The sequence below is a fragment of the Anguilla rostrata genome, chromosome 5 (genome assembly GCF_018555375.3).
Source record: "Anguilla rostrata isolate EN2019 chromosome 5, ASM1855537v3, whole genome shotgun sequence".
NCBI lineage: Eukaryota > Metazoa > Chordata > Actinopteri > Anguilliformes > Anguillidae > Anguilla > Anguilla rostrata.
The window spans coordinates 48,565,060-48,583,220 of NC_057937.1; the positions used below are offsets into that span (position 1 = coordinate 48,565,060).

Here is an 18,161-nt window from a genome sequence, read left to right on the forward strand (position 1 = left end):
CATGGTCAATACAAGCACACGAGAGATGTGAGACAGCTGATTCCCTCTGGCACAAAACACAGAGCAGCAGGTCTGTTCTGTCTCTTCTGTCTAATTAAAAGGTATATCATTTCCTCCCCGGCATCCGATTCAGCCTCACACAATTTGTAACATTCCTAACACTAGGTCAGTTTTCGCCAGTGTCCATTTGACTGAATACATTGTATAGCTAGCCTAAGTCACACAGGAATAACCGTATTAATGATTATGTTACAATAGGTTTACCAGGCAACACAAGCAGGTACGATGGCAGATTTATTGATTTTCTGTAAGTGACAACGGTCAAACTGACCACTGCCGAACTTCCTTCTGCGGAGTGATATGAAAAGAGTCCTTAAGTTAAAGCGGTTCGTTACCCATAGCTGTGGTCATTATACAAAAATAAGACTGCAGAATGCCTGAAGTGGCCAATCAGAATTGAGCATTCAACAAACCTGTGTAATAAATAAGGATGTACTACTGTTCAATTGCATTAAACGTACATGGCAATACACCATTATCCTGTCATTATAAATTATGTATAGGTATTCACAAAGAATAGATAGACATTGTGGTTTTATTTAAATTTATGAACTTTGTACATTTCATATATGGCATATATTTAAAATGTGTAACAAAAACAAAAATTGGAAGTCCTTCAAACTGCAGAGTGTGGGAGAAAACAGAACATTTTCAAAGTTAATGTTGCCATACATTTTGTGATGAGTTTCTGGTTTTTAAAGTAAAAATAAACATTCAATTGACTGTTGACAAATCCTCTTCCAACCATTAATAAATAATGGCACAGTTACAAAAAAAAAAAAAAACTACAATATAAATAAAACTACATATGCATGTACTTTTGCAGATCTTCTATTAAAATGTAGCATGCAGAAAAGGACAATTCACAAAAAATACAAAATATAAGAATACATCTGTTCTTCACGAAACATTGGCATTATTTAGGATTTGGTCCAATTAACAATGTATGTGCATAATGGAATCATCATCTACAACTTTTTTTTTCAAGGGAAGTGTATTATACAAATAATGTATTGCTGGGTTGACACTGGAATGTATCTAAATCATTATCTTTAATTGAGGAAAAGCTTGATTTTTGGCACAAGTTAATTTCATCATATAATTCTTCATAAAAAAACCTTTTGATTACAAAATGCAGACATCATTACAATGATCAGGTTGTTGGAATGCTAGTGTTTCTCCGATTTGGCCTGTCCAATCCCTCTGGCTCGGTGCTTCTCTGTGCTTCACTGAAAGCGGGCCAGTGAGAATGCAAAGCTTCTGGTTACTCGTTTTCCACCAGAGTTGCAAGAGAGTGAGAAGGGGTGGGAATAGGGGCCGGGGGAACATGGTGAGCAAGGTGCAAGTAAAACCAACAAAAAAAACAACAAACGTTTGGAGAAGGAAACCCAGACTTTCACATATTATTTAATTCCATTAGAGTCTGATCCAACATCTGATGCAGGTCCAAGTTTTCTCCTTTAGCATGTGAAAGTTTCTCTGTTAGAACATCAAATAAAATAGATTAAATTCATCTTGTGATGTGGTCAGTAGCACACAGTAACAAAAGGTTTACAACAGAAACTCAATGGCAAACCAAGAAAGCCATTACTTTGAAGTGACACTGCATTCATACTATCTGAATGGACCATAAAAATGTACATTCGTACTATACTGAGTACACAGCGAACATTCACATTTAGTTAGAATGAAGTCAATAGTTAGTACCCATCTGAATAATACAATGCATACACACTTCTGACATGAGTAAAGAGCACATTCTTGGCATGCATTAAAAATGAGATTAAAAATATGTATACATATATAATAATATACAGTACATAGTATTGCACAATGTTTGTCAGTATCAAGGAATGTTAACTCCAGTCATTGTATGCGACATATTAAGGCATCACTTTTAAATGACAGTTTGGTTAGTGACACTTTCCCTTTGAATATATCTCCTCAATATATTTTTGGTATTATCCAAAACACAGCAATATATTGTATCTTTCTTACACATTCTTACCCATAGTACATAGGGAAGAATGAAGATTCAGTTTATAAAAAATACAACCCACGCAAAAAGGTAAGAAACTCTTTAGTCTCCGATCAAAGCCAGTCTTAGTTCGTTAGAAAGAAGGCGGTTTTTCGACAGTTGCTGGTAGAGGCAGTCTGGGCAGCAGGTTAAAGACAGACACAGGGACAGGGACAGAAAAGAGAAAGAGAAAGCACACGAGTGTTAGTTGAGAAAAACAGATCAAGCTAGATATGTCAGGGGGTTAGGGGGATTATTTCACTCACTGAAAGCCCACACTTGCTCATACTCTACCTTCACTTAAAGGATGACTCAGTGATGTAGACCAAGCCTTTCACAGAACTCCATGAGACCAGTGGAATGGATGCAATGTGTCTGAAACCTTTATTACAGGTACTCTTCTGAAGTCCACCGACCCTGGTCTTTCTTCCAACAGTTACCAGTACTGGTTAAAATGCATCACTTAAGCCACAGATCAAAGGAGCAAGAATGGACAATCTGGATCTCCAAGATAAGAGCCCAGTAAGGTCTTCTATGCACTGGAAGCCCACATCAGACTAATACTCTGAAGAAATATAAACTCAACTCAAATCAATGAACACTTGTACTTTGTACTGAGCAGTCTACAAACTAGCGATTTCTCCAAAGGGTGCCGCACATTGTTAAAACCAACCAAAACCAACAACAACAACTGGATGCATTTAATTCACCTAGGCCTCAATGCTCTATGACAGGGATGGGCGATTCCAGTGTGTAAGCAGGTAATTGTTTCCACCAATTACCCTGGTTAAATGAGCTAACTGGCTGTACACACCAACACAGGCTCACTCGGAGATTAGATCACAGTTAAACATTTCTTATAGGAACACAAGTACAGTCTATGTCTGTCATTCCTGCGCTCGTCAAGAAACGTAGCTAAAATGTCAGACGGCCAACATGTTAGGGTTAATTACATAATTAAGGCCAGGCGTCGGCATAAAAAACAGAGACAGATACAGCCCACGTTGCCCTCCTCTGTTCTGTGACATTAGGACTTCTGATAAATCACCATAATTCACAAGGCAATCCAGCCAAGTTGAAATTCACAATTTGGACTTCTTGGTCTGAATATGCTACACACAGGCTTGATAAAATTCTACAAAAAATGAATGCGATCGAAGAAGATTCAGCATCTTCAGTCATAAAAATAGGACAGTACTGAAGAACTCCTGACTGAAAATTATTCTGTCTCTATTTAGGGCCAGCAAGCTTCTGCAATTGATGCGAAGTGACAAAAGCCGTATAAGTCCATGCTTTCTCAGTCGGTTTGTGTGTGTGTGTGTGTGTGTGTGCGTGTGCGTGTGCGAGAGAGACTTAATATGACTCCCAACTATTTAATACAGAAAGTAACCAACTTTTATTGCCCTCACAGCATCGTCCAATGATTCTTACTGGAGAACACAGAAAAAGTGAGAGCATTATATATTCTAACCAGACGTGACTTTATTGTGTAACAGAGAATCATATGGCTTTGAACCATTTGTGTCTGGGTATAAAGGGTGTAGTAGGAGAGCAAACATTGACATAATACAGAGCTCCTAAAACCCAGGCTGGGCCACAATTGTAGCTTTAAATCATTAAACCTTTCCAGACCCAGTTCAACTGAGACAATTAGATGAATCGGGTGGTTAAGCAAGTGGAACAAAAGACTGCAGACATTGTGGCCCTCTATAACTATGGTTGAGTAGCAAACATCTAACTCTGTGTAGTGTTTCTAAGAACTCAGCAATGAGGCAATAAGAGTAGGGAGACCCAGGAGTCTTATGACTTTCATCTTTGCATTACAACACATCTGCTGCTAACACTACTTTAAGGCCAGAAACAGCCGCACCAGTTCTCAGGGATCGAGCTGAGCTGGAAATCTTATTTTGTCCACAAAGTGCGATTGACTTCAGAATTGGTATGTAGAAAAGGGTGCATAAAATCAGTAATTCACTCTGGGACAAAAATCTACTTTCAGGAAAAAAAACTGTCTTCAGTACACTCTCAATTTGAAATAACCACTTGACTTGATTCTGTTTGTAACATGCAGCCATGTAACTCCATTAAATACAAATAAACAATTCAAATGCATTGTGCTTTAGCTGCGTGCCAGCAGATTTCTGTGTGCATCAATACGGTTCCCTCAAAATGAGGTGCACCAGATGCTCATGGCAGCTTTTCATAGATTAGCAGACTCGACGAGGGTCATGCATTTCCTCCCATTCCATACAGCGTATGCGGTCGAGTGGTATTGTTTGCAAAGCCAAGACTAATCTTCTAAAGTGCCGCCCTGCCACCTATTCTTGTCGTGCTGCCTGGCTTTCCTAGTCAAGGGTAAGGCTACTGCTGGATCGCTGGTCACTGCCTCAGAGGACCTGGACAAATCTTAAAAAACATTTGTAATTCTTTTATAGAATCCTGGTTCATATTCTCCCTGAGAATACACTCACATTAAATGAAGACATCTCTACCTCACATGCTCAAGTGCCCCGTAAAATCCCCATATGAAAGCTCCTAGTCTTGTGTTTACAGATGATGAACGGTTTCCCCCCAAAAATGAGCATGAGTTGGTGAGCGAAGCTCCTCGGGTTTTATTGAAGCCACTCAAACAATAAATTAAGCACAGAAAAGAAATAAAAAGGGAGGGGGGAGAAAAACAACAGTAAACCAACAGACAAAGAAGGAACAGAACAAATTAAAAGGAGAGAAGTATACCATACATAGATGGAAGGAAGTTTTATTTTACAGAGCAAAATGTTTTCATAGGTTCTGTACAAGAGATGGGACGCGCGGCGGTGATGGCCGCGGTCTGAAACAGGGGGCGTTGGAGTAAAAGAAAAGCAGGAAAAGGAGGGGGAAAGAAGCTGAGAAAGGGTGCTCAGCCGGCAGGAGGCGTCTTTGATGTGATGTAGGGTACGCAATTTATCTGTGCGGGGGAGAAGAAGGTAGAACAGCGTGATGACGGGGGAGTTGGGGTAGCAATGGGAAACTGTACAGGAGAGAATGCTGGTCACGCCAAGGTCGGAAACAGAGCCACCATGCCAAAGGTCACTGCCCGGTGGGAGGGGTGGGGTGGGGTGGGGGGGGGTTTCAGATGACTGCAAGTTCACCGCATCTCTCAGGTTACGTTGTGAAAAACTCCAGAGCATGCATCAAAAAAGTTACACTCATTTTGTTGGTGAATTACAAAGGAACACAGTTTAATACTGTAATTAAGGCACTATTTACTGAGGACTGTTCTCTCAAACTCTGAGTCATTTACCTAAGAGATACAGCATCATTTCAATATGTACTTGGAAACTAGATATTTTTCAGAAAATATAATTTTTTTTTCCCCAATGAAGCCCAGGGAAGTTAATAGTTGGAAATGTTTAGCACACAGTCAAGAAATTCAGGCCAGACTCAAAAATGCTTGGAACGTCCAACCAAACATTTTCCCTGGGTTTCATATTCTCATAGAACAGCTCTAGGTGCCTTTAACACTGCATCACAGTCGGTTGAAATGACTGATGCAAAAGCCATTCCTCCATTCCCTTTCTGTTCAGTAGAGATATCTCCGATGTGACAGTTCACAAACGGGTGTCTTTACAACAGAAAAGGATCCTCAGGAACAGAACAGGATCCTCGTCAATGAACAAAACATAACATGCACAACACGAGTCTCTCCTCAACATTGAAGTAGACCGTGTTAGTAAGGAAAAACAGTCGTCTATAGTAGACAACAGTCAAAAACGACACAGCACATTTTTTTAATTGAAATGCTTACAGTTCCAATGCATTTCAACTGATCCTATCATGCAATGTTTAAGGATCAACAAAACACCAGGTAAATACCATAAAGGAGAACTTGGAGTTGAAATATAACACATACACTCCCCCAAATAAGCAGTACTTTTTCTGTTCCAAAAATCAACATTTCTGAATACAAAAATAAAATGTCAGTCTGTGATGTTTACACGTTATGTTTAGTAGCAGATCTGACCCTCTGCTTAAATTCAGAATGCAAAAAAATCAACTATTCCATAGCTGTACGTTAAAAGGACCCGGAGAATGTCCCGTAGCCTACACACCGATGTTAGGAACACGGTCATGTGTGAGGCATTTCTTCACCATCTGTCAAAATTATGGTCATGAGTGCGAAGACACGGAAAGAAACCGTCTAGATGACAGTGCGTGATATAACCGCCAGGGCCTGTTATAAATACCTCCGGTATTAACTTCGCTAGGGGCATGTGCCAAATGAAAAAGGGAGTACTGTAGTGCCACAGACTGCTGAGAACTGCAGCAGGTGGTTTTTGGGGGAGGGGTACTGCAGGGGAAACACGGGTGTGAGAAAGACAGGAGGTGGGAGTTAAAGCGAGCTGCGGAGGAGGGGGGGGAGGGGTGCACACGCAGGCAGACGCAGCAGGTGAATTACATGGAAGTCATGTCGTTGAGAGCGTGATCCAGCTCCTCGCTGATGGCTTTGTACTTCAGTTTCTGGGCGTACAGCTCATCTAGTGTGGGGGAGGGGGGTGGGGTGACGGAAGAGGGTGTGGTGTTGGGGGATGGGGTGAGGGAGATGAGCGAGGAGGCGGAGAGGATTGTGGGATTGGAGGGGTGAAGGACAGTGCATCCAGATGGTCAGCCAATCGGGCAACAGCAAGATGACAGACAGACAGCCCCAACAGAGAAAGAGAGAGAGAGAGAAAGAGAGAGATAGAGTGGAAAAAGGAAAAAAGAAAAGGTTATCAGGGAACAGAACAGAAATGTGATGAGGGCACTCGCTGGTGCCATGTTAAATTCCTCAGGTATGCCAGGAAACGCTGTGCAAGTCGCCCTGATTCCATAGCACCCTTCATATCCATCAGCTAGACTGATTTACAGCCACCACAATTAGAGCAACAGCTTCATGAGAAATTCTTTCATTCCCCCACACACAAACACACACACTGCACTGTGGCCTACTGTAACTGACTAGAGACACCATCAGTGTCACAATCCGACTAAAACAACAGACAACCTATTTATATTTGCTTCCCTCAAGACTGACTGCCAACTGAACCTGAAATCTGACATCTTACTATATTACAAACAGCCAGAGGTTTTTAAATTGTCTTTTTTTATTCTTAAGTCAAATAAAAGCCTTTTGTTGTTTTGGGGGAAGCTGGCTGCCCAGCAGGTGTGTACAACCTGCTGGGCAGCCACCTCAAGAGCTCACAGCACAACAGGCTACTGCTGAGTTATGAAAAGCCAGGCCACATTAAATCACAATTGAACCAACCAAATTTAATCAAGCAACACTACTAATTAACTGACTTTCTTTTCAAGAAACATGTCCCCTAAAAAGGCAAAGCAACTAACAAAAAGGAAACATAGATGAGCAGCAATAAAGGGAAAAGTAGAAAGGAGAGTGCTGGCTTAATATTTCTGAATACCTTGGTAGTGTGGATTTCACTGAGATGACTGAATAATGTGAGTGGGGCGACGCTAACCAGGTAAAGTGGGCTAACACAGGACTGAAGCCCGGTGTGAAATGCTGAAAAGTGCCGTTGGCTTGAAAGAAAATCATACCTTCCAGGTCATCGATGGTCTTCTCGAGCTTGGCTACTGATCTCTCAGCGAACTCAGCACGGGTCTCAGCCTGTGGACAGAGGGCAGACCATTAGCATCGCTCGCGAGGGCCCTGCTACAACACACGCTACAACATGCGCTACGCCGCGAGTGACGGCCATCCAGCGGCAGGGGGGGAAACTTGCCTCCTTCAGCTTGTCGGTGAGGACCTTAATCTCCTCTTCATACTTGTCTTCCTTCTGCGAGTACTGTGGACAGATAGAAGCACACGCGTCATACAGCCGTTGCAGAGCCAGCCGCCTGAGAGGCAGCGCACTGGGTGACCTTCTGAAGCAGAAAAGGACTTGCTGCAGAGGAACTTCTGAATCCTGTTCAAATCTACCAACGCAGGTATGGCAATACTCTGGACCCTACTGCAACTCAACAAGGCCTAAGTAAAATTACACACGGGAGGGCACTGATAAATCACTATAACAAGGAGACTCAGGATTTTGTAATTACCATGAAGGTTATCTCAAGATAAAAATATAAAAAATATATTTGCCCTCAGAATGCTAATCTCAAGGTCACACCATGCACTAAAGGCAACATTACAACATATTTCTGGGTTTCTTTTGAAAATATGCCTCCCATGATTTCAATATGGCTAATAATTGGCTAATAAGGAGATGGCATCTGAAGTAAATTCAACAAATGTAAACTACTGGGAACCCACAGACATTGATAAAATACTACTGAAGTAAATGGAAATCTAAAGTAGGCTCCTTATTGAACATTAAAGAAACATTTTAGACCTTCCATTCTTGTGGAAGTCAGTGGGTTTCAAAAGTACAGCCCCAACTGGATGTTGACCTACCTTCTCAGCCTGGGCCTCCAGTGACTTCAGGTTGTTGGTCACAGTTTTCAACTCTTCCTCAAGCTCAGAGCATTTGCTGGCGTTTTAGAAGTGGGCGGGGCACAGAGCAAAGGGGACAGGGTTCAAAGAGGAAGGGAGGATTTGAACAGACAGGACAAAGGAGAGAAAGAGAAGCGAGAAGAGGACAGCGAAAGAGGGGGGAAAAAAACAGAAACAGAAAACAAAACAAACAGAAAACAAAACAAAATGAATACTAATTCAGCGATTAGAAGACAGAAAGACAAACGCAGCAGGAGTGGGATACAGTGATGTAATATGCAGAGTTTCAGCCCCAGAGACATTATTTTGATAAACTTCACAAATTCTTTTAAGGAAGAGCACTGTTTGACTATGAATATCATTCCCTGAGCAACGTCACACATTCTCCGCTCCTGCTGGGTGAGAGTGCATCACAAACAAGAATCTGGATATGAAAAAGCAAAATGAGAGAGCAAACAAAAACGAAATGCTGAGCGAACCAGAGGATAAGCAGGCGAAATGAGAGGTTAATTAGCCGAGGGAAACTTGGAGGCTGATGGAAGCGAAGTTAGTCTGCATAAATACAGCTATTAATGAAGTTAGTTTATAAGTACCTGTGAACTTGTTGCATTTAACGATTTTAACCTTTGCTCCAAAACTTTTAGCACTTCCTCTGCTTTCCGTGCCCGTCTGTTAGTGGGTGTGACAAATGCAAGGCCATTCAAAATTACAGGAGAAAAACATGCACTTTAACTGAACATGCAGTGTGATGGCAGAAAGCTAGTGACAAGCTCAGGACGTCAGATCTTGTGATCGTAGCGCCACCTCGGCGTTAATAAACACACGTGCAAGCTCATTGGTCGATGCAGGTTTCAGCGTTGGGCAGAAGTAAAGAATCTCACCCTTCAGACAGCTCAGCACGTTCCTCTGTACGCTCAAGATCACCCTCAATGATCACCAGCTTACGGGCCACCTGGGAGACACAACACACATGCATGTTAACACACGCACAACACCTGTACGGCAAACTCTCAGCTGTCCGATTCACCAGCCAGTGAATCAGAAAGGGACGAGACATTGGTACAGCAAAAAACACATTACTCCTTTAACATGACTATATGTGTGCATAGAATCATGTGCACAAGTGTATATGTTGTTAATGTCTACCATAATTAATGTATACTTGTGAAAATATTTATTCAATATTTAATGAATATCAAAATATTTGTTTTAAAAAAGGCAAGCGGGAGTAGGTAAAAACTTGCCAGAAGTAGGATTTTCTACTACCTATCTCATAAAGGATTTCAAAACTCGTGTAGCGCATGGATATGTTGCCAAGACTTTATAAGTAGTACACCATTTAAGGTAGTAGTTATGGGTCAGGGTTTGGAATTGCTGGTGTCCATTCCCTGAGTGGCTCTCGGGCTTGGGAAACTCGCCTCCTCGTATTTGCGGTCAGCCTCCTCAGCAATGTGCTTGGCCTCCTTAAGCTGGATCTCCTGCAGCTCCAACTTCTCCTCATCCTTGGATGCCCTGTTCTCAATGACCTTCATGCCTCTGTCAAGGAGAAAGATTTGCAGCGTACATCAGCAAAGATTCTATACAGTACAATACTCTGTCCGTGTTACATGGGAAATGTCAACCGAATCCCTGGGTTATCCATTACCAGTACTCCTTAACAATGGAGAGCCCCTCAACTTTTCAACAATGAAAGTATCAAAGGAATTCTGCTAGGCTGACTTGTGGTTTGACTGAAAGGGTCAAAATGGCCAGTTTGGTGCCCATCTTGATGGCAGCTGGATGAGTTTGGTTTCTGGGTTCTGCCCAGAAGCCAGAGTCAATGCCCTTTCAAAGCTGCACAAACATATGATTTGAAATGGAATCTAAGGACCAATTTCCATGCTAGAAAAAAGATTATATAGTGTTCTTTTTTTAGAGGATCTAAGAGCAGCTGACCTTTGCTAAAATACATGGTTATCGTAACCGAATAAACAGGTCTGACTGACATGGACACAGGGATTGGTCCGTGTCCATGCACTGGGGAGCGCTCTGCAAAGGGACTGTTTCTCTAAGAAACAAAGGCATAAAAACACTGCCTTGTGCTTAGTGAATCACTGCTTATTCGGGACCCTGTTGTTTCTGCGAAAAAACAATCCCCACTTGTTCATGCTAATAAATGGGATCGCTTGTTGTCCTGATTGAAAGGTCCCCTTTGCATTCTATTGGAAAGCCTGATAACTTCATGACTGTGTTTCAGATGGAGGCCAACTGTCATGTATGGTTCCCCAACAGCAAAAAAGAAGACATAAAGATGTTCTCAAAGTTTTTAAAAGCCCGTCAAGGCACACAGTGTCTGTGGCTTGCTGGTGGAGGAGTGCGGAAGTCGCCCTCGTGCTTTTAAACGTGAAAAAAGCAGGGCTCGCACATGGCGGCCTGGTAGAGGAAGAGACTCCACCGCAGAGCCGCAGCTCAGAGAGGGGGAGGGGGAGGCCCCGCGCTAACGTGCTAGTGCGCGCGCAGACCACGGACAGACGCCCGGACGCACCTCTCGCTCTCATCTGCAGCCTTCTCAGCCTCCTCCAGCTTCTGCAGAGCAGTGGCCAGACGCTCCTGGGCGCGATCCAACTCCTCCTCAACCAGCTGGATGCGTCTGTTCAGGGAGGCGACATCAGCCTCAGCCTAGGAGATCAAGAAACACACAGGGTCAGCGAGGGAGGGGAACACAAACAGGACGCGGTACTGTACATATCGGTGCTCCTTTACAGAGTGCACAGGCCAACAGTCGCCATTTCCACCCCAGCGCTACTTTCACTTCTGTGTCTGTGTGTTTGCGTGTGTGCCTGTGTGTGCGTGTGCCTGTGTTTTGCCACACTGCAATGACCAAGGCTGAACAAAAAGAAAGAATGTCAAAGATCCGCACCTCCCTATGAACACCAGTACTGTTAGTAAAACTGTAATTGTGCCCCCAACATTGTGAGCTGCAGTACTAAATGGGCCATTAGATAACAATAGCAGGAAACTATAATGCATCTTAGGTTTGCATTTCACATATATCGGCACCCAAGTAATGCTGCTTCAGTTCCTGGCCTAGTCACTGAGTAGCAGATCACATGTAAAGTGAGATCCCAGCGAGTACTCTCTTGAGATCTACACAGACTCAAATGCTCACGCCACTGGCAACAACATTAATGGTTTGAAAAGGAAGCGTCACTCCGGACCTTATTATGGAGACCCCTGGGACAAGCAAACAAGGATCTGGCAGGCTAACGTGGATTATGCTGGCACAGGGCCCCGGTGAAGGATCAGAAAAGCAAGGGTGGATCAAAAAAAAAACAAAATGGGATTATCATCTGACTGCCTTTCACTATGTTGTTAATACACGTTCCATTGATGTACAATAGTTACTGTGGTGGAGACTGTCCTATAATTTCCAATTATTCAGTTCAAAATAAGAGATTACATGAAGCACAAATTTAGCACAAACCTTGTGTAAATGGGTTAAGGATGTGATATATTGTGCCACGAAGATTAGAAATAAACATAATAAAATGCTATCTCTGCAGATGCGGCCATTTGACAGCTACTGACGATGTGTAAAATTAATGCACCACATACCAATGATCCATGTGTGGTGGGTTCACTGCAAAACTTAGTTTACAGTATAGCATTCCTTAAACTACTTAGGAGGAGAATAGGATGAACACTTGTGCATCTTTGCCATCTACTACTTATTACTCAACCTTAAAGTTATGTTATGCTTTTGTAGAGCCCAGTAGCACAATGTCAGTTGCCTCTGAATTACCACTAATTGACTGTTCTGCTAATTGGGAGTATAAGCAACAGGCATGTACTTCCCGCTTCAGTAACTGTTAGCTGTTAGTCTGAGCAGGCTGGCTGAGCTCTACTCACACCATGCTGCATTGCCTTTTGTCCTTATAAGGGAAGAAAAAAGTTGAAACCACTCGTAGAAAAGGATGCAGATGACAGACTTGCTCACAGCAGCTTTGCATTCAGTCAATGGCTCAGTGGTAAAAAATTAGTCACCATTCAACAGTTTTCATTAACCCTTCCCTGATGCCTGTTGATTCTGATGCTATTGACAAATCAGTACATTTTACAAAATAGGCTTGACAAAATAGATGTCAAGCAATCCAATGATGCCTTTTTCGCCCACTCGCAAGGTTACTCATACATTAAATAGTATAACTCTTGATTCAAAACATGTTTTGCCAAATTTAGGCTTGGAAAAATGATTATTGTTTTAAATGGTCAATAGGACCGACGAATAATCATAAACCTGGATATTTTTATAAAGACAATTTCCTAACTTACTATAGCTTCCCCGTAGGAAAACAGTATTTTTTATTTATTTACTATTACTTACATCCTGCGATCTTCCACGCTATCATTGAACAACCATTTGTTTAAAATCTGCTATAGCTAGTTTGTATCGATAACTGGCCAGTCAAAAACAAGCAAGCCAGTTGTACTGTTAGGGCCTCCACATAACATATCACAGCTCGGAACTAATTGACTTACAGAAGAATATATAAAAACCTAACCAAAGTAGCCCAACAAACATCATTTGTTGATTCGATTTTTAGCATGCATCAACTAATCTTTACTGTAAATCGGCGTGTGGCCGTGCTCATCGAAGACGTGCATAATCTAGTTTAGCCTGAGCACCTGATAAATTCCGCTATATTGCTGCACAACATCAGTCATTTCCATCCATCATCTTCACGCATCACGCATACCGATACCATCTAGCAATCGCACCGTTATCTTAAATATAACACATTTAGATTTTGTGAAAATGACGACTATGTCAGTCGATACAATTTCCTTATGTTGCTGTTAACTAAGTCTTACTGATTCTCTTGCTTTTCGTTCCAAATCCAGTTCTTTCTGCAGCCTTTCAGCTTTTTCTTCAGCAACGTCAGCCTGCTCTTGCAGGGATTTTATTTTCCTTTTAACGCCTTCCAGCGATGTTAATCCTGCCATTTCTGATTAAAGAATATAGCCACCTTTTTATGACCCCTTCAAAGTTAGCACAGAGCGTATCAAGACCCCGTGGATTATGCTACAAGAAACTACGTTAGCTGCCCGGTTCTTTGCTAGATTGGAGACGCGCAGGAACGTCTGCGCTAAATACCGGAAGTAACCTTGTTTTCATAGCCAAGCCCCTGGCGAGAACGCATGAAATGACAATTGAAATTGAAAATATGACATTTCTGTCGTTGCTGGATTATTGGTAAATGCATAAGAAGGAAAAGTGTTCATTTGCTAAGTGAGAATGTGAATTGACATTATAATGGGCGTACCTAACGATTAACACCCCAATGGCACATTCCTACAATAGCCGTGTGTTAGTCACGAGTTGAGCTCCCTCTGCTGGTACACACGACAAAAAAAGATACACATTATTCAGTCGTAGCAGAGATAAATTGCGAGCTAAATTAAATGACATTCATTCAGAAAGGACAAAAATCTTTATAATCTTTATCTTTATAATCATAATTATTGAGTTAATTTTAAATAATAATTTAGCCATACATGTGTCTAGACGATTTTGTAAAGCAAAATTAAATTTATAGTTATAGTTATTAAACTTTCAAAAAAAAAAAATAATAATAATAATAATAATAACTGTAAAACTAAAGAAAATATATTTTCAATAATAATGGTACCGAATGGTACAAGACAAATATTAAATTATTTAGATAAAAAAATGCATTAATAAAAGTGTAATGAAGTATAATTACTTATTAATAAAATAAATATCCAATATGAATTTACAGTAAATGAATTGACTCAATAGCTTTCCAGCTGCTTCAGTTTCATCTGCCTCTGAACGTTTCATGTTACATTAAATTGCATGAGCTGGACCTAGGTGGTCCTTTCCGTGCATGAACATTTGTAAATAGTTCTCATAGTTTTCCTTTTATGGAGCACCCTCTAAAAATCTTCCATTTCATTCGCCAGGACCCTTGAATAAACTTTTTTTGGGCTTAGGACACGAACGGTAGAATGAATGTAGCCTATCCGCAAACAAAGCAGGGTTTTGTTAAATATTCTATGAAAACATTTCAGGGAAGCTAACATAACAAGAATGTACATAAAATTCCAGGTTTCAAAGAAAGGTTTGTGGGATAGCTTATTATAACGTACTGTGATAGGCTACATTCATTTACTATAATTAAGTAACACTGTCTCTGGTTTGGTATAATGTGTAAAATAACGTGATACAGCTCTTAAATTGCAATGAATAATCAATATAAAAGTAATCCAAAGTAATACACTGAAATTTTAAACGACCACCCTTTTAACTCGGGGGGACAGCCAAAGTGGGTGAGTTCTAACCTGACCATATAAAGCACTGAGCTATATTTAACCATCCGTTTGCTCTTCTGTGAAGAGTGCACATTTAGCAAGTTTTCTTTCATACCTGAATCCGTTTTGGAGACTGCTAGTGTGTTTTTTCAGCTGAAACCTATCTGTATGTAGATGATGTAATAATGGAATATTGAAGGTGCTATTTGGTTGTCGAAAAACAAACACTTTTACATTGAATGTATTCGTGGTTTTTTGCACGTGCCGTGACAAATACATTACATATATAAAATGACAGTTCATGTACTATGTACAGGGTAAACTTAAAAAGAAAACAAACGCTATATTATTCGTGTTATGATTAAACATTGTATTATGATAGCATTCTGACTGACAGACAATATGGAAGGTAGGGTGGGGCGCAGGTATCGCTCCACCTCCAATTGGCCAAAGCAAGAACAAACTACTGAAATCGGGTTAAAAACCGATATGATTAATCAGTAATAAATAAGATTGAAATAAGACAATTGAGTATATAACATAAGACTGTCATTTTACATGTTTACAGTGAGTGCTCTGCAGAAAGACTGTGGAGAAGCAGTGAAATGCAGGAATGGTGCGTTTTTGGGACCCTCGTTAGCTACTTACATCGGCGGCTTTCTTTTCAGCCAGTTCCAGTTTCTCCTGGGCGTCCTTAAGAGCCTCGGAGTACTTATCCAACTCATCCTCAGTTGACTTCAGTTTCTTCTGCAGTGCTACCAGATCATCCTCGAGCTTTTAGAGGATCGTTTGAAGGGTGCGCAGCGGGAAACAGAGAGCGTGAACGCGCACAGACAGCGCGGAGGCACGAACAGACAGGGACAGGGAGAGAGAGGATAGAAGTTAGGGAAAGCTTTCTGAAGCAGGCAAAATACCTTTGTGGCGACCTCATCCGCGCTGAGCAGCTTCTCTTCAGCGCCTTGGAACTCTTCAAGCACTTTATCTCTTTCGTCTTCGGTAATACGCAATTTCTTTTCCAATTGAGTTATATCATCCTCTAACTATACATGCATAAACGAGAGTTTCACTTTAAAGAAACACGTACGATTAATTGTTTAAACATTAGTAGCCTATAATTTGTTTTTATTTTTGATCTTTGATTAAATTACATTTACATTAAAAATGTGACATTACTCCTAAAAAAAGAGCATTTTTGCTACTTCATATCCACAAAAATACAGTACAGCATGCACTATACGAAGTACCAATTACTCAAAGGAGCCACCTTTAAAAAAATTTACGATGCAAAGGTTAAAAAAAAAAAAATCTTATCTGGTGCAGACTCTTAAAAGAATGTATTCCCAACACGATAAAGACATTAACACGGTTTCTTTGGTTTTTCGTTCATGCTCCTCATTTCGTAAGATCTTCTGTAAAATCTCTATTAATCCACACCGATGAGGTGATCCAGTAAACTTGGGCTCACAAGGCCACTTGATATTCGTGCTTTCTAATCGATTAATTTGATTTCCCCAATAAAACAATGCAGACCTGTTTGCTTCTCTCCTCAGCTGCCTTCTTGTCTCCCTCAGCTTGCTCAGCTCTGTCCAAGGCATTCTCCTTGTCGAGCTTGAGCATCTGCATCTTCTTCTTGATGGCATCCATGGCTGGTTATTGTTTGGGCGGCTGCACCGAGTGCTCCAAAAGAACTTGAAGAGGTAGGTCGGAGAGAGACTTAGAGCGTCTGTGCCGGACTGAACGCCAAGCTGGAGTGCGAGCTCTTTCGGACTGTACCCTGTCAAATATGTACTTTGGAGAGGGGGTGATCGCATTCTTTTGGTCATACAATACTTTTTTGGAAGCGGCCCCCCCTGGTTCCTTCCCCGTGGCCTGTCTTTTTTATGGATCTGTTTGGCGATTCGCTGTTCCCAGACATTTGACCATTGATATGACTATATATGGGATCTGATGGGGGAGAAGACACCCCCTCCCCTCCAAGACGTCTGTTCCTATTTCTAACACAGTAGAAGTAAAACCGCAAGGAATAGGCTATGTTGCGCATGGGAGATACATTGGAGGTTACCGAAGGAATAGTAGACAATCCAAAGTGACTTGAAAACGCTTAGCCATTAAAATAGGTTATCCCGAAAAATACTGACTAATAAAGACTGCTAATCCAATACGCAGATTACACGAATATTTACTAAATGAGAATTAAACAACATTAGAACTTAATTTTCAAAATACCCTACATAAAGATGGGCTGATTTCCTAAGAGAAACTTAGGCTTATTCATTTAACTTGACCAGCACACGTTCTGTGCCGGTAAAATATGTTGTGTTATAGCCTATAACAAACTGAAATACGCAGTGGTTAAATATTTTAGGTTACGTGACTTCCAGTAGCCCCGGTGCCTTTTGAAATAAGCGATTTTAGCATTAAGTTTTGTCAATTTAGTTGATAAATGAAGGAACTTCTGCGGATAGCCTACACAGTAAAATGTCAAGCGTTAAGCCCCACTCTGGAATTTATGTTAAAACATGAATTAAAATGCTTGAAAACTTTTACTGATGGATCATTTCAGTAGGCCTATGATTATTCAGGAAATGTAGATTCTCGACTCCGTAGCCTATTCAAGTTAAAGATGTGGTCAATGTCTCTCTCTCTCTCTCTCTTTGTATGTGCGTGTGTCTTCACCATGTGCACTGTCAAAATATAGCGTGTATGATGATCGTTGAAAAGACATATTAGTGCTCTAATCCCCACGAAAGATATTGTCCCCCAGAGAGGAGTTCTATTAGCCGTGTACTGTCAGTGGTCCAGGCACGTTACGAATATTATCGTGTCGGCATGCCCCCTGAGGCATTCTTCACGAACTGTGCAACACAAGATACGCCTGTATTCCTTTGATAGCTTATCAAGCTTCCCTATTAGTTAATAAGTAGCCCACCTATGGGTACTATCACATTGGCCTCTGTGGGAGACACAACTGCTAAAGAATTCCAACGGTTAAATCTGTCTGACAGCTATAGTGGTACAGAGGGAAGCAGCTGCAGGGCTCGAGCACGAGTGACAAGATGTAAACTCTTTATGTAAAACGTGCGTGTTTGCTTCCTTTCTTTTGTTCTACATACATGTACAGATGGGAGAATTTGGTGTAATGTGACATTAAAAAATATATAAATCACATAGGCTATATCACACGGCCGATGAAGTCATCGGCTTTGAACGTAGTATTTATACGGTAGCATACCGTTTATACTGATATATTTTTGGTATATAAATACTCAAATACACGACAAATGATTTGTCACGAAGATTCAA

At 41.2% G+C, this 18,161-nt stretch overlaps 1 protein-coding gene across 8 annotated transcripts; it reads right to left on the reverse strand.

Moving 5' to 3' along the window:
• Positions 1-577: 577 nt before the first annotated feature.
• On the reverse strand, positions 578-16,629 carry LOC135255509 (tropomyosin alpha-1 chain). 8 transcript variants are annotated; one of them, XM_064336775.1, is made up of 10 exons: positions 16,389-16,629; positions 15,773-15,898; positions 15,507-15,632; positions 11,071-11,204; positions 9,965-10,082; positions 9,428-9,498; positions 8,508-8,583; positions 7,837-7,899; positions 7,652-7,721; positions 578-1,539 (listed from the first exon to the last, which is right to left on the reverse strand). In XM_064336775.1, the coding sequence occupies exons 1-10, from the start codon at positions 16,500-16,502 to the stop codon at positions 1,457-1,459; spliced, it is 981 nt and encodes a 326-aa protein (XP_064192845.1). In that variant the 5' UTR covers positions 16,503-16,629; the 3' UTR covers positions 578-1,456. The 8 variants fall into 8 exon arrangements, with proteins under 8 accessions (XP_064192845.1, XP_064192842.1, XP_064192841.1 ...); XM_064336770.1 differs by lacking the exons at positions 578-1,539; positions 15,507-15,632 and adding exons at positions 4,666-5,024; positions 6,516-6,594; XM_064336769.1 differs by lacking the exons at positions 578-1,539; positions 15,773-15,898 and adding exons at positions 4,666-5,024; positions 6,516-6,594 and having other exon boundaries at positions 16,389-16,627.
• Positions 16,630-18,161: the final 1,532 nt, after the last annotated feature.